Source organism: Cydia splendana, chromosome 11 (genome assembly GCF_910591565.1).
Source record: "Cydia splendana chromosome 11, ilCydSple1.2, whole genome shotgun sequence".
Taxonomy (NCBI): domain Eukaryota; kingdom Metazoa; phylum Arthropoda; class Insecta; order Lepidoptera; family Tortricidae; genus Cydia; species Cydia splendana.
Window position 1 is genome coordinate 5,628,471 of NC_085970.1, and position 21,796 is coordinate 5,650,266.

General features: G+C 39.6%; 2 protein-coding genes across 2 annotated transcripts in view; one reads left to right on the top strand and one right to left on the bottom strand.

Annotated features, from left to right (window-relative positions):
- Positions 1–6,896: 6,896 nt before the first annotated feature.
- LOC134795017 (uncharacterized) lies at positions 6,897–12,796 on the bottom strand. Its single transcript, XM_063766867.1, has 6 exons — positions 12,681–12,796; positions 12,104–12,319; positions 10,980–11,135; positions 9,860–9,912; positions 8,726–8,859; positions 6,897–7,400 (listed from the first exon to the last, which is right to left on the bottom strand). Exons 2-6 carry the CDS (start codon positions 12,311–12,313, stop codon positions 6,928–6,930), a joined length of 1,026 nt encoding a protein of 341 aa, XP_063622937.1. The 5' UTR covers positions 12,314–12,319; positions 12,681–12,796; the 3' UTR covers positions 6,897–6,927.
- A 4,278-nt stretch (positions 12,797–17,074) lies between these two features.
- The window catches only part of LOC134794767 (dynein axonemal heavy chain 1-like), a 140,788-nt gene continuing 136,066 nt past the window's right edge, over positions 17,075–21,796 (top strand). Inside the window, exons 1-5 of the mRNA XM_063766550.1 lie at positions 17,075–17,362; positions 17,991–18,101; positions 18,836–18,958; positions 20,694–20,839; positions 21,523–21,661. Of these exons, the coding sequence (XP_063622620.1) occupies positions 17,195–17,362; positions 17,991–18,101; positions 18,836–18,958; positions 20,694–20,839; positions 21,523–21,661 (687 nt within the window). The 5' untranslated portion in view covers positions 17,075–17,194. The remainder of the gene's footprint in view (positions 17,363–17,990; positions 18,102–18,835; positions 18,959–20,693; positions 20,840–21,522; positions 21,662–21,796) is intronic.

The window sequence follows — 21,796 nt, forward strand, 5'->3', positions numbered from 1 at the left end:
AGAAATTAGTTGCAATTACCAGACCCACGGCAAAAAAGTATGTTTATGCGAAATTGGTCGTAGTTACAAGGAGATATGTGTCACAATCCTATGAAGATTCTCTTAGTCTTTGTGTTTAAAATACACACATAGACAATACACATAGAAAAATGTGGAGATAAAACGATTAGTTGCAATTACTGGTCAGGAGGGGTAATTGCAACTATTGCTGCCTTTGTCAGAACTATTGGCAATAGCTCTTTATTCTTCAGAGTTTTTCTTTGTTATGACAGTAGAATAAAATCTACATAAAATTTGACTTATGCATAATTTTACAGAAAAACATATTTCCCTATATATATATAGAATTATCAGATGATGAAGTTATGACTTCAATATTTTTAGTTGCAATTACAAGACCCCACCTATAGTTTTTACATTTAATAAATTAATTTTGGTCAAGCTCAGGCATGATTACAGCAAAAATTCTACAATTAACATGCAAAAATACCTTTCCAATTCTTGTTGAAATGTCAACAAGAAGTAAGTATTTCATGTTTATTAGTAGTCTAAAAATTTGTACATATATATTATTATTATCTTTATTCATTTCTCATCTTAAGTTAGGTTATTTATAATATGAATATAAAAGTAAAATATAAAAACACTTACAAAACAATAAAAATTAATATAAACACATTATAAAAAACCTAACCTACGGTGCCGCCAGCAGCGGGGCAAGGCCCAAGCTACCGGTGGTCAGGGCTGCAGAGAGAGGAACCGGCGGACTATCCGCGCCGTGTCCAAGATCACCGCCTTCTGCATCTGACCCTTGATCCAACCACCTAGCGAGAGTCTCTCAAGGTGTTGGTCGAGACTCTTCGGTATTAGACCGTTTACTGAAACGACTATCGGGACAATGATCGTCGAATCAACATCCCACATGGCTGTTATCTCGTGAGCCAAGTCTAGGTACTTACTGGACTTGTCCTTCTCGGCTTTCACGAGATTCTCATCATGGGGGATGGTGATGTCAACGAGCACGGCCCGACGTTGCGATCGATCTATTATCACGATGTCAGGCTTATTGGCTACAATAGTCCTGTCAGTGATGATAGATCGATCCCAATAGAGCGTGGCACGACCATTCTCGAGAACAGGCGCAGGTAAGTACTTGTAGTACGGTACTTCGCGGTCCACAAGGCCGTATAGAAGAGCAAGTTGCTGGTGAATAATCCTGGCTACGAGATTATGTCTGTGCAAGTACTCGCCGTTAGCAAGATGAGAACAACCGGAAATGATATGCCTGAGTGACTCTCCGGGACGGCGGCATGCCCGACAAATGTCGACATTATTATTATTATTATTTGTATGTCTGTTCCATATCTCGGGACCATGGGGTCCCGGACCTTTGGGAGGCGTACGTGGGGCCGAAGCCAACAGCGCAGAGGCCCTTTAAGACATTTAATCTAAAAGCAAGGGATACACGTGGCGGATACCATACCCGAACGCACAATGTGATACATCCGGAGATGGTCCCCGCCAGGTGCAAAGACTATTGCAGTGCAGCACTTTTGTGCTGCGATGGAAACTAAGGTCATAGGCTATTTGATTTGAATGTTGGATGGACTGGATATAGGGCTATGGGAGGAGACTAGCGGACACCTGCCGTGACAATCAGTCTCAAAATTGTATAAGACAGGTGGTGACTCGCCAACTCATTGAGTGGGCCCCGCAATGGCCGCACGCATAGTGCGACAACAGGGCAACACTTTGGAGTGGCTGTGAGGTTGTCGAGAGGTGAGTCTGCGGTAGCCAGATCCCGGTAATCCGTTCAGCAGGCCGCCGGCGTTATGACATTTTACACTTCCAACCTGGAGCATAGGTCCCGCTCTTGCGACTCCACTCTGGCCGGCCAATCAAGGCAAGCACAGAGGCGAGGGCCAGATGAAAGTGCCCTCTGGAATAGGGGTCCGCGGTGTCGCCACTCACCGTCAGCTCGCCACAAGCTGCCCCCGCGGGGTTATTATTATTATTATTAAGCCTTTTCTTCTTTCCTTAAATTACAATTATTTTCAATTGCGTTTGGTTGAATATGTAGTTGAAGTTGTCTCAGTAAGTTAAGGCCCCTGTCCGGGTATAGGCCTCCTCCAGTGATCTCCAGATTTTACGGTCTCCTGCTTTGTTTTGCCAGTCTTTTCCTGCTGTTTTTTCTATGTCTCCAACCCACCGTTCCCGGGGGCGCCCTTTATTTCTATAGTTAACTGGGCCAGACCATGTAGTAACCTTTTTAGTCCATCTATCCTTTGGTGCACGTGTCAAAAATTTGAACATATATTTACCAAATATTGATAGATAATTGATAAATAAATTGATTTTGATATTGAATCATGATAATAAAGCAGTAGTCACTTCAACTGCTAATGCCAGCAGAAACACCATGTCACACAACAGGCAATTTTTTATTCTGCCAGGCAATATTATGGATGTAGCATTTGCAGTGCTAATACAGACAGACATGTAAATGAGCCATTGTCTTGCTGAATAAATTTCATTCTATTGAAATTGTGATTACCAATTTTGTACCGGTCCAGATACATTTTGCTATTAGAGTTTTTTGTGATTTTAATTTAACATTTTTTTTGTATGAGTCACCATTCAAACAGTTTTATTACAACACATTTTACCAAGTAAAAACAACTAGAACTTTGTTTTAAGACAAGCATTTATTTAGGTATATTACTTCCATAAGACAATAAACTTCATTTTCATTCTAATAAAAAACTACTAGCCATGTTTCCATGCATTCACAATATTTTCCCTATCCCGATTAAGAAATTTCCCCCACATAATTTAATTTTAAGTACCTAATTTGCTTTGAATTTGAAATCCAGTAGGTATGATCATGAGTGAAGACAACTTAGACAACAAACTTACTAACACACACAATATAGACCATTTCTAAATGATGACTTCAAGGCAACAAAAACAGCCATCTCAAATACATAACCAGACAGGAGACACCCTTAAAATCTGCTTATCCTTCCTTTAATAATTCAACAACTGTAACAAGTACTTTTCAATTTTAGAACATAGTTACTATTTCAAATAACAGAGTATCAAAGGTTAATGCATGAAATGTGGCACAGTGAACTTGCCCAGGACTCAAATCTTATTCACTCTTATAGTAGGTATTACATGATAATAATGCGGTTAAATTATTGATTGGTAACAAATTGCTGGTATAAAATTTTAAGGTCAAGGAATTCCAAGAAAATGTCAATGTCACAGACGAGTTGAACAGAAGTACCCTTAACGGATAATATTCTCGTTGAAAAGAGCTAGCAAGAAATTCAACGCAGGATCATTGCGACACATACGTAATCAAGTTCTTGAGATTCTTGTGCACATTTATTTTCCGTGGAGAAAGTGGAGAAACCTCTTAGCTGTACAGCGGTACACTAACTGCAGCGGTGAAAGGTGGGTAAAAGTGACCATGACCTATACAAAACAGCACAAAATACAAATAGAACTGCACTCTGAATTATCTCAACGGACTAGATACGAAACATTCAAAATTCGATAATCTCACTGTGATGCAATAAAATGTATGCAAGGATTGCATAGCAAATGAAAATGACACTCAGGCTACGCTTACAAGTTACAACACAAGCTCTGTGAATCTGAATTGTGAATTTGTGATGCCGAATTGCCGATGAATTTCATGGAAGCCGATGGTGTGGCGACTACAGTGGGCGACTGCCTGTGGCGGGCTGGCGGGTATGGGTTTGACAATTTTGACATGTGTTTGACGTTTAACTTTTTTTTTTATTGAGATGATGTTGCCAGACTACTACAAAAGTCTAGAGTCTGGCTAAATAAACGATGAACCTGCAAAAACGAGCGAGAGATATTTTGACCGCACCAACTTCGCTGTCCGGTGCGGTAGTCTGTTACGGCTTTAACAGACTACTGCACCATGACCTTGGTGCGGTGCGTCGCACGTATAGCGCGCTCTACACTCGTGCGCGAATCGCGGTGCGAAGCTGCGAACGCGAGTGTGGAGTCGATTTCGCACATCCGCGAATTCGACTCCACTCGCGTTTGCAGCTTCGCGCCGCGATTCGCGCACGAGTGTGGAGGGGGCTTATCGATAGTGTGTAAAAAGCGGTTTACATTCTCGCGCGAGCCGCGCCATGAGTGTAAGCGGGGCCTCGTGGCTCGTCTCGCGCTCGCGCTCGCCAGGCTCGCGTGGATGAGCGGTTTTTTGGGCACGAGCCAAAGGGGCTCGCACGGGACGCGCGCCGTTTACACTCGCGTTCGGCTTGTCATTCGGTTATAAACCTTATGCCGTGCCGTTAGTGTTTAAAATATATTAGCTCGACGAGCTTACGAGCCACGAGGCGAGATTGTAATCATTAGCTCGACGGACTTACGCGCTCGAGGCGAGCCACGAGACGCGCCGCGTGACGAGCCACGAGCCGCGAATTTAAAACGGCCATATGGTGGTCGCCGTACGTGCGTTAAGAACGCACCAAGGTAGTCTCTTACGGCTATAAAACACATCGTGATCTCACTTTTGCACACAGTGCGTGAAGTTGGTTTTCTGTCAAAGCAGTTCCCATCTTGCACTCTATCCTTAACTTTCCCTTGTTTTCTATCCTGCCTTAGGGGCTATTCATAAATCACGTCATTTCAAATTTTCAAAGACGTAATTTATGGACAGCCCCTTACCTCATATGCGAGATAAGATAGACGATAAATTTTCCACATTTGTTAATTTTATATGTATAAATTCATGATATCGTAAGAATTATACACATGCAACAGCGCTGGACAACGGCAACGATGAGATCTGAAGGCCTACTGCGAACCACGTTCCACGTGTTGCCTCTCTGTCGCACTTGTAAATTCATACGTAAGTGTGACAGGGAGGTAACACATCGAACGTGGTTCGGGCCTACCGCGAACCACGTTCGATGTTTCGATAGAATGTCGAGTGAAAGTGTGATCCGGCCAACCCCAATTTCATTGGCAACCAGTTTGGAAACAAATGCTGGAATAAAGGTTCCCTCACACAGACGCGTTTTCCGGGCGGGGTGTGAGCGTTTTATATGTAAAAACGGCGCGTCCCGCTCACGCGCCGCCCGCAAGACGCGCCTGTGTGACAGAGCGTTAATAGGTGTGGACTTTATTAAGAAGCCCTTTCATTCCTAGAGCCTTTCAAAGATAGCATACACCAGAGAAATTGGGACGGGTACCGCCGCGGCCGGGTAGTCTAGCTGAAGACGCGGGTCCGATTCCCGCCTCGGCCACCGGTGGATTTGGTCACTTTTTCTTTGGTGTATGATATCTATTTCAGTTTATAATTTATACATTACACAAATCAATTTTTTTCACAAAATAATTTGATTTGTTCCCTTCAGTTGGGTCAATGTACGAAATTCCCTGCCGTTAAATGGTAAAACGCTGCAACTCAAGTTACAGCGTTTTAAGTTGCCTTGGATCAAATGATTCCTTTTATGTTCTTCTATCATCCCCTTTTTTCAGATTTTTGATATCTCTTTCAATTAAGTCTGTAGAAAACTGTCAAAACGTCGCAACTATAGTCTAAGCAAACCAAAACATTGTAATAAGAGTTAACGCGTGTTTATTTCTGTGTCGTGTTAATAGGTACATCATAACATAGAGTAAAGCAGAACGCTGTAAGTGCTACATGCAGCGTTCTGCTTGCATTATAATATTGTTAAATTAAGAGCATAGAATACGCCAAAACCCGGCAAAAGACTGAAAAAATGAAAGTAATACCGTTTATCAAAATTGGAAATAAAAAAAATCCAATTACCTAATTAATTTAATTTTTTTAAATAACATATCCATTTAAAGAATTACACTTACAATGTTTTCTTTTTTCAATGAATCACTTTATGAGTTAAAATTTTACGGCCAAAACGCTGCAACTAGGAAATAATTGTGGCAAAATGATGTAACTATGGAGTTACAGCGTTTTGCTAAGAACTTCTATAGGTTATTTTTTGTTGGATCTTATTGGCAAAACACTTTATGGCTAATATTTAAATAAATACACTAATTTATAAAATTTTCATTAGTCGGCTATATAAAATGCACTCTTAGGTATATATTGGGTAAATTTCAACTTTATAAGTTTATTAAAAATAGGTGTTTCAAAGGCCGGAATGCTTTAAATGCGTTTTTCTCAAAACTGCGTTTTTTGACTTGCAGCGTTCTACCATTTGACGGCAGCCCGTGCTCTGCGTCCTTTCTTTACATCCTAATCAATCACTACTACGCGAAAGCCTGTGCTCATCAGTAGAGACGCGCAAAACGCTTCACTGAGTTCAAAAGATTGATTCATATCTTTCGCTCGCGGTGATATATGTATCACTCATTTCGCTCAGTGGATCTGTAAGCTATATTGTTCACGAGTGAGTAGAGAGAGAGATGTCAATGAATCAGATGACATAAGTGCGACCAAGATGGCGAATCACGCGATACGATCCCGCCACGTTTTCCCGACACCCTCTGAAACCTATTCGCATCGTCTTAGTCGCTCACTCGCTCGTGACGCTCGGCCGGCTCATTCGAATCATGAGTGGGAAAGAGCGAGCAAGGAACACAGAGATAGATGAGTTACTGAGCGAAATGAGCGAGTAGAATCTGCACTGAGTTGAAGAGTAAGTGAGTTCAGTCAAATGATACAGTTTATTTAAATCACTCGTGAACGACACATGCCTACCCATCAGCGGGCGTAGCATGGTTCAATTTTAATCGCCTGTCACTATGCCCGTCACTTTCATACTTACATACATACTTGTTAGAACGTGACAGGCATGGTGACAAGCGATAAAAATGCGACCGTGCTACCGCCGCAGGTACTAAATGTAAGTAAGCTCATAATAATCAACTCAATTTATTTCAATTTAGCATTCAAGTAATAACAAAATCACTATTAGACATCCTGTGTTCTGCAATTTCATTTTTCCGCTCAGCTGCGGAGGCTAACCTCTCCTGAGCAAAACATCTCTTTTCTAGAGCTTCCATTTTCCTCTCCTCTAAAGCGACTCTCCTCTCTTCCATTTTTAAGCGCCTCTCTTCTATTTTCACTCTCTTTTCTTCAAGAATGGCCCTCCTTTCGTGCGCGCTTGCCACTCTTAATTCGCTTCTCGCTCTTTCTTTCTGAACAGACACTAACTCCCTAAGATGATTTCGTATATCTGTTAAGACATCAGTACTGTCATAGTCATTTGTGTTTAGATTAATATCATTACTTTTAACCTTTACGTTGTTTATGACACTTCCTTCCTCTGGCACGTCTTGTTTGGATTCTGCGTTGGAATTTGACTCGTTCAAAATGGTTTCTATCAAGAAGTGATCTCGATCTAGAAGGTCCAGTGTTTGACCTGAAAAAAAAAGTCAATTTATATGTTTTAAATTGAAATGTATGCTTATTGTGGATTTCTTCCAAAAATCTAAATTTCGTGTGATGTAATATATGGACGACGCCTAACTAGAGGTATTTTATTTTAGCAATGATATAGGGTGAGTACACCTGTTTCCGGAGCTACCTTTTAGGGGGTGTTGCCTATAAATAGCTATAGCATTTTTCACATAGCTTGGGTATGGTGACAGCTGTCATCTCAATTCAATTTTGCGTGTTAAGGTTTTAAACTGTACAGAGATGACACAAGCCTGTTTTCGGCTAAAAAAAAGGTATATAATGATTTCCTGTATAGGTTGTTAAGAGACAAATGCCGGCCCCGCAATGAAAACACAGTACGTGTATTGACATGTACAGTCACGGAGAGGCCAAGGTTCTCACAAATATCTGAACACGCCTCTATTGTCAAGGCGCTTGAATACGGGTTTTTGAGCACCTCGGCCGCCCCGATATATCTGATGGCGACTGTATATCGAAATTTCGCAAAAAATCGAAATTTCGTCATCTGCCTCTCTATCGATCGAATAAGCAAGAGTGATAGAGAGGCAGAAACCGAACTTTCGATTGTCGTGTTTCACGGTAGGCCATCTGATTGAGTTAGTGACGCCCTCTACACAGTTTTGCGTAATATTCCCTATAGCGTAAGGCCCCATTCGCACGGCAGCTTTTCCAACGAGCGTTAGAATGACACAAATGGATAACCATGTATGTATTCACACGACAGCGGTGACGCTTTTTATCAAGCGTTGTTGGATTTTCGACTTTAAGCCTTGGTCGTTAAATCGAATTTAGAGTGCGGACAGATTCAAGCGCTTTTTTAACGCGCGTTGAAAAAGCTGTCGTGCGAATGGGGGCTAAAGGTTTTCCTAGGATAGCGGTGCCGTCATATAGCGGCCGTCTCCATACTAAATAATACGGCTAAATATGGATGTCGTAGTATTTGTATGGAGACGGCCGCTATATGTCGACACCGCTATCCTAGGAAACCAGAGCATAAGCCTCTACCGCCATATGGTACCGTTACCAGGCGTGGCTCACTCCGCGATTTCGTTGCTTTGCTACAGGTAGCTAAAAGTACATCCGTTCCGCCCCAATTTTGGGGAAAGCCATAAGCCGCGCGTGGCGCTGTCGCCACCTAGCGGCCATATCTGTGCTGATCGTAACAGACGCGTTTTGTTAGAGAGTGAGTCTTCTGTACCTAGTACTATTATTTATTCTGTGCCGTTACCCGCAGTGGGACGTCACAATTGTTTAACTTGAAAACCAAGATTTATTATAATAGCTTACCATTTCTATCAACAAGTTCTGATTTCACACCATTGAGAGGGTCGTGAAGGCCAATATCGAAACTTGCTGATTCTATGTCTGTCATATCCGTCATGTGCGTCTCGTCACATGACGTATCCTCCAGGTATTCCACCCTGAAAAGTGATAATGATAAATTATCGAATGAGACATCATTACATTTGTTGGGATAAGTAAAAATAACCGGCCAAGTGCGAGTCGGACTCGCACACGAAGGGTTCCGTACCATTATCTATAAAAACGGTCACCCATCCAAGTACTGATCCCGCCCGACGTTGCTTAACTTCGGTCAAAAATCACGTTTGTTGTATGGGAGCCCCACTTAAATCTTTATTTTATTCTGTTTTTAGTATTTGTTGTTATAGCGGCAACAGAAATACATCTGTGAAAATTTCAACTGTCTAGCTATCACGGTTCGTGAGATACAGCCTGGTGACAGACGGACGGACGGACGGACAGCGGAGTCTTAGTAATAGGGTCCCGTTTTACCCTTTGGGTACGGACCCCTAAAAAACCAAAAACTACCGAGTGTCTGACCGAAGTTACGGTTTTGGCATAAAAATCATATTTCGGCAGAATGTTCGGTATCGGCCAAAACACTGCCGAACCTTTACTGAGCGCCGAAACTGTATTTTCGGTAGTGTGCGACCGAGGGTTCGGTTTTGGTTTCGGCATAAAAATCATGTTTTGGCCGAAGGTTCGGTTTCAGTCAAAACTAGAGCAAAACCGAACTTACGGATTTTTCGGACAAAAATAATCGATGAAAAAATGTGAGCAGCACAATTGCTAAATGGGGGGAGGTGATTATAAATAGAAATGAGATAACAATATCGCTTGCTCCCTCTAACGCTTGCCGTTACTTGCAATACTTTACTTAATGACTTTGATTGGCCTATGTTGGCGCAATATGTATTATAGTCGGCATAAAATGACCTACATACGCTATTATTCTCTTAATTAAATTATACCCAAAGTAAATGAAATAATATATTGGGCCTTTGCTGATATATATTGGGCAATATACTGTTTGAGTGAGTTATATTGCAAGCAGTGCCAGATATCCGGTTATTGAACCGTACGAGCTGAGATAACAGCAAAGATTAAACAAGGACTCACTCGTATTGTTCCGGTTCATGATCAGAATCTGTTGGGATTTGGAGATAACTGCACTGAAACAAAAAAAGATGCTTAAATCTACTTAAATTAATATCTTTGCCCATTTGCCATTATCACTCGCTTTTCTAGGACATGTTTGACATTTATTATCAACTTTTTTTATAAAACCATGTTATATATTATATGTGTATGTATAATATATTTAGGTAAGAGCAATATTTTTTTTAATGGAATTTTATACCCTGGATGTCAGCCCTTTAAGCCAAATCTCATAGAAAAAGGGGCAATCTATGATGGTGCCATCTATGCAAACCTTTGACAGTTGCCAACCCCAGGAACAGGCGGGTCAACATATGTAATTCTTCATGCTTAGTGTCCTTACTTTACACCAAAGAGAATAGATAGTATAGAGGGGTCCTGTCATAGTAAATTTTGTAGTAACAGTAAATTTACTGCCATCTATCGTCACCTGACTAAAACTCAAAATGAAAACGTATAAAATTATCAAAAAAATGTATATAATATGGATAAATTACTTTATTATTTTAATATAATTTTGACCCATGTTCATTCACTGATATCTATGTGTTAAAATTGTTAAATATGAAACGGTGTTGTCACGCCATCTATCCGAAAATGACTTTTACTTTACTGACTTTAGACTTTATTCATCTTATACGAAGTTACATGTCTTTGCTTTACACTAATTGCTGCAATAAAGTAGGAACACACTTAGCCCACTAGACCCTGTAATTTGTATGTTTGAAAACATACCTGTTATATGCAATGCAACACATGACAAGTATGTTTCCAAGCATACCCTGCATACCATCGCCCACACTGTTAACTGTCCATCGGTGGACCTTATGCCTTTTGTACAGTCAACGGTAAAAATATGGGTGTAGACAACTTACTCAAAAATATGTCCCATAGTTCTTAATTCACTGACATAAGAGTTATGGGACATATTTTTGAAATGATTTGTACACCCATATTTTTACCGTTGACTGTAATAAGGTCCACCAATGTGCATTTAAAGTGTTGCCGTTTGTACAAATTTCGTACGTGGGCCAAGTGTGTACCTACCTATACTTAGTATTTTAAGTAATAAGATACTTACATCTTTTTCATCGGCAACAGCATTCTTTTTGCTTCTATTATTACACAGGTTCTTATAAATGATTTGTTCAACGTTGCTCAAAAAGGGTTTTGAACTGCCGCTCTTTTTCATAGCTTGGACCTTTTTCTTGATACCACTTTTGAGGTCCTTCCAATACTGGAAACATTAGTTTCATGTAAATAAGCATGTATGTGTATTGTTTATCTGTTTTTGATCTGTAAGTGTAAACATAAATGATGTGAGTCTTGAATAAAGTAAAGAAAAAAAAAAGTTAATAGAAATGGTAGGATAAGATCAGATGGTTAATTGTTTATTGAAATCAATAAATAATATTAAACCCTTTAAATGATTACTTTAATTTCTGATACCTAAATTAAACAGAAACACAAACGTTGCCTACAGATATGGGGCTGTCCATAAATTACGTCATCGATTTTTGACGATTTTGGACCCCCCCCCCCTATAATCATCCAAAAATCATGCTTCAAATGACCCCATTTCCTCCTACTTCATGCTACCGTCATCCGATGTCCAGACCCCCCCCCCCTAATTTGAAATGACGTAATTTATGAATAGCCCCTATAGGTACCAGTACGTGCTAAAATAGATCTTATTGCAAAAGGAGCAAACTTATTAATTTGGCATGGTCAACAAAACGTACCACCAAAAAGGCAATAAATGAAAGCAAGAACAAGGTTTATCAGTCATATATAATTTTATTATCCGTTTTCCTTTTTAAAGTGTAAAAATATGTGCACACTACCTTAATGTATGGGCAACAATGTCCTGTACCTATACATATTTTTGCACCTTATCCGTGTCGATATTTAATACCTTGACTGTACCAGCCACTGACAACGACACATTCCAATTTATCTTACGATGACGGCATCGAAGATGGTTTATGTAGTGTTTAGGTACAATCTTATTTGTGGAGCCATAACAGTGTGTCACATATTTTTGTGGCCTTTTGAGAGTAACATATTATTGCAGGTGACTGTACAAACAAGACTAGACTGTATTGAAACTAAAAATCTAAGAAAGACACAATGACATTGGACCAAGATAGAATACCTAGACAGACGGAATACCACCTTTAGCTAAGGAGAAAAAAGTGTATATACCCTATTCCATTCTCTTGGCGATTTATTCATGCCATTCTCTTGAGCATTCAGCAAATTCGCCAGCTCCTGCCACTTTGCGTCGTGATAATGCTTTCCAAAGGCGGTCCTGTAGTTGACACCTTTCGCCAAGTTCGGATTGTCACTCATGAACTTCACAAGCAGGTTCAACTGCTTGTAAGTTGCTCTCATCCTTCGGCGGCGCGGTTCCATTGAGTTCTTAAAAAATATAGGAAAAAATAAAGGAGCCGGTGTAGGTTTATTTGACTTTCATAAGCGCATTGTAATATGCCTACTAGAATAATAAACTATCTTTATCTTATCTTAAACACTGTTATTTTATCTACTTGGCGTTCTGTGGAGCAAGAGCTGGGTGTATTGGAGATGGGGTGGGAGAAGGCTAACCAAGTTGCCCAGGACCGGAGTTGGTCAGTGGAAGAAAAAGATTCGAGCCCGACACCCCTGCAAGGGGTAACAGGATGGAAAGAAGATTATTATTATTTCATGTCGACCGCAGAATATTTAAGAACGACCTCATATTTAGTGTAAATAGCGAATCAAAAGTAATGTTTTAACTTACCGAATTCTCAGGTTATTTACGACGTAAATGTAGTGTAGGTACTTTAATATACTTTACAATGTATCTAAAATTTATTTAGTACGCACTAGTATTTTGTAATTTATAGTTAACTTCGAACTTAAACTTTTTTTTGCTAAGTTGAATTTACTTGCAGTTTGTTTTGTTTGACACTAATGACATGACACAATAGTTGGTTTGTACGCGGAAAAGAAGCGTGAAACGTTGCAAAATGGCCGCGGTTCGCGCATGGTTCGCGCAACGCAATAATCGATCTTAATGTTGCTAGCATAAAATTGTTTAGGCTAAGAACAGATTAACGGGGTAACGGCGGTAACGGGATGCACGAAGGGTCGATATAGAAAGACTCCATACAAATTTTGGATTTCACGCCTTTTTCTACTAACAAATTGGTTTGCCATACAATCTGCAATCAGTAATACAAAATAATCTGTACCTACATGTACAGCAAGCTTTAAACTTGTAACAGACGAACGTACAGGCCCGCGACCTTGGTCCGGTCCAAGGCCTATCTCGACAAAGCAATATTAAGTAGTAAAATAGTCAATGAATTAAATAGGTACGTCACGTGTGACATGAACAGACAAGGAAAGCAAGATTAAATGTATTTTTTCTCTTTCATCTTTCAATGGAACGCTTTTACAGTTTCTGTTCCTCAAAGGAGGCCAGTGGTCAATATTAAACTAAAAGTCCAATCTTAAAAAATCATGATGGGTCACTGACCTGTCCCAGTAAAGAGACAAAAAAAGGAAGGCCTATTGACTTCCTTGAAACGATGTGACCCTTCAAAATTGTACATGTGTTGTCCGTTCCCAGACGAGATTGCCAGTAATTAACATCAAAATATTTTACTACAGCAACATTGCTAGAACTGGCTTTGTCTATAGATACGATTTCTAGGAACAAATCAAATTATTTTATCAAATATATTTTGATTTGTATTTTATGAAGTAGTCATATGTAAATTATTATTTATTTTTTGATATATGTATATTATTATCTATTATATTTCAGTTTGTCTTTGTCTATGTTCATAAAATCTACGAAGGGTAGACGTGCCTCTACCCTCCTTGATAAAATAAAAAAAAATCTTTGTCAATTGGCCTCTTTGATAGGCCTTGATTTGTGTCTGGCCGGTAAGAACATAGACAAGATAAAAGTCTGTAATGTCAATGCTGTCATTTAAGTCATTTAATGCAAAAATATCAATTTTCATATAAAACGATTTATTCACTTGAAATATATTTATTTACCTATTAATTTTAAAAATAAAAACTATTCATATGTACGAGCAACATATCTAAATGCGTCTTCGCACAGACTTAGTTAAATTTAAACCGTTGTCTCTCTTCCTTCCTTGCTGTATGTATCCGGCAATGGCGACTTTATCAACAATTCTTATCCGGATTATGGAAAGCCCTAATGTGTGTGTGGAAACCGTTGTAGTAAATCAGAAACAGCGTTAATTTCAAGGTAAGATATATATTAATCTTTAAATAAAAATGAGCGTGCTAATTACCAAATTCAAATATAATAATTTAATCTTACTATCCCCGTAAATCCCGCGGACGCTATATCGCGTCCGAAATTATAATCAAAATTCAACATAGATGTAAAACCCCGCATTGTTTAAGCTGGTAACCAAAGAATATAATACTCACTAGGAGAAGAACGGTAACTCCATACAAAAAAATGTCCCCAACCGTTTATACGTTTATACTAGTGGCGCCGTCTTTGTGTACCAATGGAACTAAAGTTGACAACCGGTTTAGCCTGGCGGGTATTGGTAGGTAGTAATTCTGTTGATAAACATATTTGTTATCTTCATATCACGAAATATATGCAAGATGCAAATATTACCCCTTGTTTGTGGTATTATCAATTGATTTAAATAAAAGGCATGTTTATGTTTATAACATTATATATATTATTTATTAAAAAATGTTTTACATATAAAAATATACACTGAAAACTGGCAACTGGCAACTTAATAAATAATAGACATTAATAAAGCGCATTCACAAAGTTTTCAGTACCTTTTATACAAATAACATTAGGCATGCCTACCTATTACACTTTACACACAGATACACTACACTTTACATACGGCATTTTACACAGATTTCCAACTTGTATTCATACATTTCTTCACGGTTAATTAATACGCTTTCCAAATGCGTTATGACTCGGTTCCTTCTGAACCCACTAAAGTTGTAAATTTCACTCTGGCTGCTTCAACAGCCGTTGCTCCGCATTTAGCACATTTTCTATGTGTATTGCTGTAATCCATGTAGGTACAGACTTACAGTCTTAAGTGGTACGTAGCGGTACACGTTGTATGTATTATTTAAAGAGTTAATAAATAAAATTTTCGTTATGAACTTTAACCACAGCAGTTGGACAGAGTCATTGACAAATATATTTTTTATTATGGTGGGTAGACGTACCTACCCTCCATATATTTTATGAACATTGATAAAGACAGTTGGAAGCAAATATTCATTATAAAACTTAATCGCATGTAATTAAGTTTTAAGCGTTTTAAGTCCCGTTTTATGATTAATATTGTATAAAATTCGTGATAATTTAAATCAGAGTTGGGAGCAATGTTGCTGTAGAAAAATGTTTTTATTTTTATTACTCGCAACTTTTTCCCGGAGGCCAACGCACACATAGAAGATTAAGGCGCACACATGCGCAATTATTTGGGGACATAACTTTCTTAGGAAGTGAACAGGCCTTGCTGGTAACCCTAGGAATTTGCGACGTTAGTAATTAGGAAGATAGATTATATTGTTTAATTTTTTGACTATTTTGTTTTAGAAAGTGAATCAGCAGATGGCTTGAGCGTGAGATAATAATATAATCCTGGGCCGTCATATGATTTCTTGGAAAAAGCTCAGAAGGGCACGTATCTGCCGCATATCCAAACTAGTTTCCCGGTGACCAAGAACGCTGCGCGGAGCTGTGAAGCAGAAAATGTCCGATAACCGGATAGATGTAATAACAACTTGTAACCATTTGCCATATCAGTGTATGTATTCATATGTATTATGAAAATATTTATATCTTAATAATACGTAACTATTTGTTACCTTTTATATTTCACGAATTTCTGAATATAGTACCTAATCATTATCTTTTAACGTATTTTTTTACTTATTTGTGAAATGCTAATTTAAGAGCCCAACAACGTGCACACTAGCGCCACTGCTAAATAATCGTGATTATTTAAATTTAACGACATGTATTTAAAAAAGGGGCCGCTACGGACTGTATTGTGTATTTAAGTACCTTTTGAATACATCAAACTAGATTTTATGTTGCTGGATTCGTCGATCTATGAGCTCAAAACAAAAACGGCCGTTTTAACTTTGGACGGGTAGATTGACGAATCCAATAACATAAAAACTAGTTTAATGTATTCAGCAGTGGCACTAGTGTGCACGTTGATGGGCTCTTAAAAACCTGATCCCAACAAAAAAGAAAAAAATACAAAAAGAAATTCCCTCTCTGGGATTCGAACCCAGGACCATTAGCTTCCTGAACTGGATTACTGCCAATACCCGCTAGGCTAAACGGGTTGTCAATTCTAATTACAATGGTATCCTACCAGAGCGCTAGTAGTATAAACGAACTTTTGAAAGGGACATTTTTTTGTATGGAGTTATCGTTCTTCTCCTAGTGAGTATTATATTCTTTGGTCCGGTCCACCAAGGCCTCGGAGTAATTAACAATGGAGCCGCCATTAACAGGCGTTCCCCTCTGTCGAAAATAGGCGGCCAATGGTCAACCACATGTCAACCATATGTATGGACTGACGTTTATCTGACATGATGTACCTATACATTTGATGTGCCCCTCCCCCGCAAAAAACGGCAGACTATTTTGTACCGAAAATTTTAGACATGGCGTCTCCGTTGGTTATATCCTCTAAGACCAAGGCAAAGACATATGTAACCTTAGAGGATATAACCAAACGGAGTAGCCATTAACGGGCGTTCCCCTCTGTCGAAAATAGGCGGCCAATGGTCAAGCACATGGTATGGACTGACGTTTATCTGACATGGCTATTTTGACGTTACGCATACATTTGACGTGCCCCTCCCCCGCTAACTGTTTTGTACCGAAAATCACAGACATGGCGTCTCCGTTTGGTTATATCCTCTAAGTATGTAACTATCTATTCTCTTTGACCAAGGTCTGTCCGATCATATGGATGGCGGTCCGCCGTACGTTTGTTAAGAACGTAGATATAAGTGAAAGCTAGAAATCAGATATTTTGATTAGACCAAAGTTGCGATTCGGTACGCCCGTCTGTTATAGCTTTTTTATTACACACTGGCTGGTTTCGTTCGACGTTCGTTAGAAAAAAAAACCTTAGACGTTCCTCCAAAAATGTCGGTAAACTCAAAAATAATGGATTATTTTCTATTTTGGAAATAACTATAATATTAGTATAAGTGCTATTACGTAGAAGTGAATACTTTATAATTATGTACAGCCGTAGAAAGAAAATCCGCCAGCAAGATGTCGTATACGACAATCAAACAAGGGATTCTATTCCCAAACGGGGATATTATTCCGAACTCGTATCGGATTTAATAAAAGATGAGAATGAGAAGGGAATTTGTGGCAAAAAAAGGATGAAATTAATTTTACAGGTCAGTTTTTTCACTACATATTTTGTTTTATTCGTATAGGTATTAGCTGGTTCCCTTTCATGAGCAACATTCGTGACGTAAGTTTTCCTTTGAGGGGCATAATGCCAGGAAATTAGAAGGAAACAAAAAATATGGCAGCCCGCGCGAAACTGGCGACGGAAGATACCTTTTATCTCAATTACTCTGAAAGTATGCTTCTGTTTAAAATTTTGCTCGTCAGATCCCACGGCTAGGTATATCATTTTATAATATATATACCTACTAATATTATACTGCTTTGATCCTATGATATGCAAAGTAACGATAACAGTGAGCAGCAATATTTGCTTATCGGGCTAGGTGTTCCAAATGATCTTGACGCGACTTTATTGTTAAGAGAATAAGAGCGCGTCAAGGTAATTTTGAACACCTCGCCCGCTTAGCAGTTTCTGTTGCTGACTGTACATCTGAAAATATTTCATTTTTTATCGAACCAACTTTAACCAAGCTTTTAGTTAGAAGCTCATTTCTATATGCCAAAAAAAACGGCAACCATACTACGTCGCTAATTACCACGCAATGAAATGTCTCTATAAGAAACTTAGCAAAAGATTAATTTGTCCAAAACCCTAACTTCTGTTGATGGCAGGCTAAAACATCTGCTCTGGCGCCAATGTTGGTGTCCCTGCCGAAACCGCAAAAACCGAGGTTGCTGCTGCCTCCAGGACGGTGGACCACCTACCAAGGAGACGAGAGTGTTGTAAGTAAACATAATTATAGATGGTCGAGCAAATCTTCCCAGTAGAAAAAGGCGGCAAATTTAAATAATGTAGGCGCGAAGGGTTATCGTCCCATACAAAATTTGAATTTCGCGCCTTTTTCTACTGACAACATTTGCTTGACCAGCTTTATGTAGGTACCAAGATATTTGGCCTCTTTGACTGTCACTCTTAATATCTATACTAGCTGTGAAGCCATTTCCGTCAGTAGAAAAGAGCGGCAAATTAAAAAAAATTGAATTTCGCGGCTTTTTCTACTGACAAACTTGTTTGACCACCTATATTTGGTGCTGACTGTAACTTGTACCTGAATAAAATTTCTCATCTGTTGATTTTATGGTACTACTTTATCCGGTAACGATATTGCTATTTATTTAGTGGTGCCTGACAAAACTACCATAGCAATTTATTTATTAATATTATTGCTATAATATAATATTTCTTGTAGGCGCAGGGACGTACTAGCGGCTAGTCTAGCTAGTTAGACCATAGTGCCCGTTCGTAAAGCGTTTGAAAGTAATAAATAAGTTAATAACCTTGTTTTTATATTTCTTTTTAAATCTGTTTCCGCACGTTTCTTTCGATTCCAAGCTGATTAATTAGGTGTACCTATATTTTGTACAGCTTTTGTGTAACCCATGCGAAGCCGGGGCGGGTCACTCATAGAAATAATAGTGTGCACGTAGTGATAATGTTATTTTTTTCTTTATTTTAGCAATTCCCGTTTTCAACATTTGTGCCGAAGTTGCAGTTTCTGAATATCGTATTGCCGAAAGAAATGCCACGATTGGTCAAAATCGAACGATTACGTAGAAAATTCTTGGCTGCTAATATAAAGGTGAGCCTGTTTCTTCAGTAGAGCTAGTAATGTCAGAGTCCGACTCGCACTTGTCCGGTTTTACTTATTCTGTGATCCTAGCTTAATGAAGAACGCATTAACGTATATATCTATGGACTGGCCTTACGGGCACTAAAAATGGTACTAGTTCAGCGGTGTTACTCACGAATTCCAGCCAATCGTGCAGTCTAACGCAACTAGTTGCGACCTTGCGACCAATAGCGCGCGTGATGCGAACTCATCAACCAATCGCGGTGTCACACCGCTGTACTGGCCCCTGTCATGCCTCATTATTATTAGTGTCCGACCGAAACATGTTTTTTTTTGCCGAAACCGAAACCGAATGTTCGGCTTTGACTCTAGTTTCGGCCGAAACCGAAACCGAAACTTTGGTAGACTTGTTAAAATCGTTGAAAAAATGTCATAAAACCGCTTTTACACACATATTATGGCGCTGTCAACACCCAATGTCCTTGAAATTCATGTTACTTAAGCAGTTTTTAAGAAAATTACTAGAGTTAAACCAAGATAATTCTGCAACGGTTTTGATAACACTCGCAGTGCAAGTGTTATTTTAAACGTCAAAACTTCTATGAAATTATGACGTATACATAACATTTGCACTAGTTGCACTGCGTATGCTATCAAAATCATTGAAGAATTTTCTTGGTCTAACTCTATTTATTCACCAGTCAAGCTAACATGTAGATACAGGGTCAACCAAAAAACCAACCAAAAACGCGAGCGCAGCGTGCGCGAAATTTTTTGTTAACAATATCGCAAGGCCGGGTACCGATCTTCACCTGGGCCTAAAAGTCCGAAGTGCCCCAGTGAGGCGAACTTTCATGCGTAGTCAAAGCCGTGCTTCAGGCTTCAGGATAAGTAGTTGAGCACAGACTTCAACCATTGTCCATTGTATTAAAAAGCGAGACCACAGACCGAGCATGGCGCAGCGAGGCCAAAGGCTAAGCTGAAGTAGAGGACATGTGGAACACAAACCAATGTTAATTTGAGGTAAAAAGTGAGGCTAAGGTCGAGCTTCGTATGAAAAACTGTACTGGGGACACTTTTAAGGGTTTTTCCTTCGTTTTAATCAATAGTCAGCTGTTCAGCCTCGCAAAATATTTACTATTGAGAAAATCAACTTTGCGGCACTAGTTGAGCGTAGCCTTTAGCCTCGCTTAAAATTTGCCATTAGAGGTAGATAGGAAAATGACTGAATAAGTGAGTGAATAAGAGCGAAAAAGACATCGTTCGACTCGGGCCGAGCTGATACTCGGACAACTGCTACGTGCGACAGTGCTATCTCATGCACTCCGATACAATTAGACAGTGTGCGCGTTATAGGTGTTGACAGCCTCTTAAAACTGCGTCGACCGTCCAATGGCGCCCTCATTAGTGGAATTGTGTTTTATAATAAACCAATTAATTTCTGTACCTACATGTACCTACTGTACATGAATCAGTATATGCAGGTATTAATATTGTTGTCCTAATTATTCTCCAACTTTTGGTCTTTGTCCGAAGTACCATTTCGTAAGTTTCGGCCCTGCCGAAAGGTTCGGCCGTTTTTTGGCCGAAAACGTAATTACAGCCGAAACATGCTTTTTTGGCCGAAACTGGCCGAAACCGAAACCGAACCTTCGGTCGGACACTAATTATTATTGCCCGTAAAGCCAGATATCGATAATCAATCCCTAGATATCGATGTCAATGGAAGAACGATGTTTTTCAGAAAATGCTGCGAGAGCTAGGTATCCAGACGTTTTGGATGCTGCCGCCCTCAGAGTATCCGATCACTGATCAACAGCATTACGGTCTCCACAGTCCATTCCCGAAGTTACCTCTGGAAATATTCGATAACACTGAATTTGATTGCCGGTGAGGCACCAGCGGGCCTAGCCAAGGTGACAATCGCTATCGCTACGACAACGAAACGAAACTCTATCACTCTTCCGTATTAGTGCGACAGTGACAGTTGCGTTTCGATCGCTACGGAGCGTAAGCGATTGGCATGTTGGCTACGCGGCCAGCCCCATCATTATTATAACAGCCAAACGATCAACAATGCGTCATGACTGTTAACTGATAATCCACCTTATTGCAAAGATATATGGTTCATAGTCAATAGAGTGTTGCTGTGTGTTACAGTCAGCTGAGGGGGGTAAGTTATCTCTGCAGCGGACATACCATAACGACGAGTTGGGCATTGCTATCCAACAGATCGCTGAGATCGGATCCTCAAAGTAAAACCCCGCATTAGTAGACTAGCTACAAATTGCGTTAGACATTACCTTGTATCATGAAGCTTTGTTGAAGTCAGCTGCCACTCCGTTGGTGGTTTGATGAACGCTATTGGCTACGAAAACACGTAGAAAATAACATTATTTATACTTAGTAATTTTAGCACATCTTCGTTTCATTCAAACCCGCGACCAGGGGCAACCTCATTAGTAAGTTTGAAACGATTATGAAAGGTACCTCCGTTATTCTGACCCTATATTCTCACTAATACACATAGTTGGTACTGGTAAGTAAAATTTTATCTTAACGACATTTTCTAGAACTCCAGAGGAGTGGCTTGGTCTCGGACAAATAGAGGGCGAACAATATCCATGCCCGGGACTCGCGTTCATACCCAAAATGGAGGGGAAGGCGAGGACTGGAGGGGATATGATCCACGTGCTCAACAATGTGTATGATGTTAGTACCTTCGCCCACGCTGTTAACAGTGTTAACTGTCCCTCGGTGGACCTTATGCCGTTAGTGTTGCTGTTTGTACCTTCCTATTTGATATACACACGATATACAGCTGTGCAAGTTGCGGACGGTTTCCAA

What these genes read in the sequence shown, in the direction of transcription:
- LOC134795017 (XM_063766867.1), bottom strand. Translation starts at nt 12,313, where the DNA reads ATGGAACCGCGCCGCCGAAGGATGAGAGCAACTTACAAGCAGTTGAAC. An exon ending in CGCCAAGAGAATGGAATAGG is followed by an intron (nt 11,136 to 12,103) that starts GTATATACACTT and finishes TAATGTTTCCAG; the next exon opens with TATTGGAAGGACCTCAAAAG. An exon ending in AGAACTTGTTGATAGAAATG is followed by an intron (nt 7,401 to 8,725) that starts GTAAGCTATTAT and finishes TTTTTTTTTCAG; the next exon opens with GTCAAACACTGGACCTTCTA.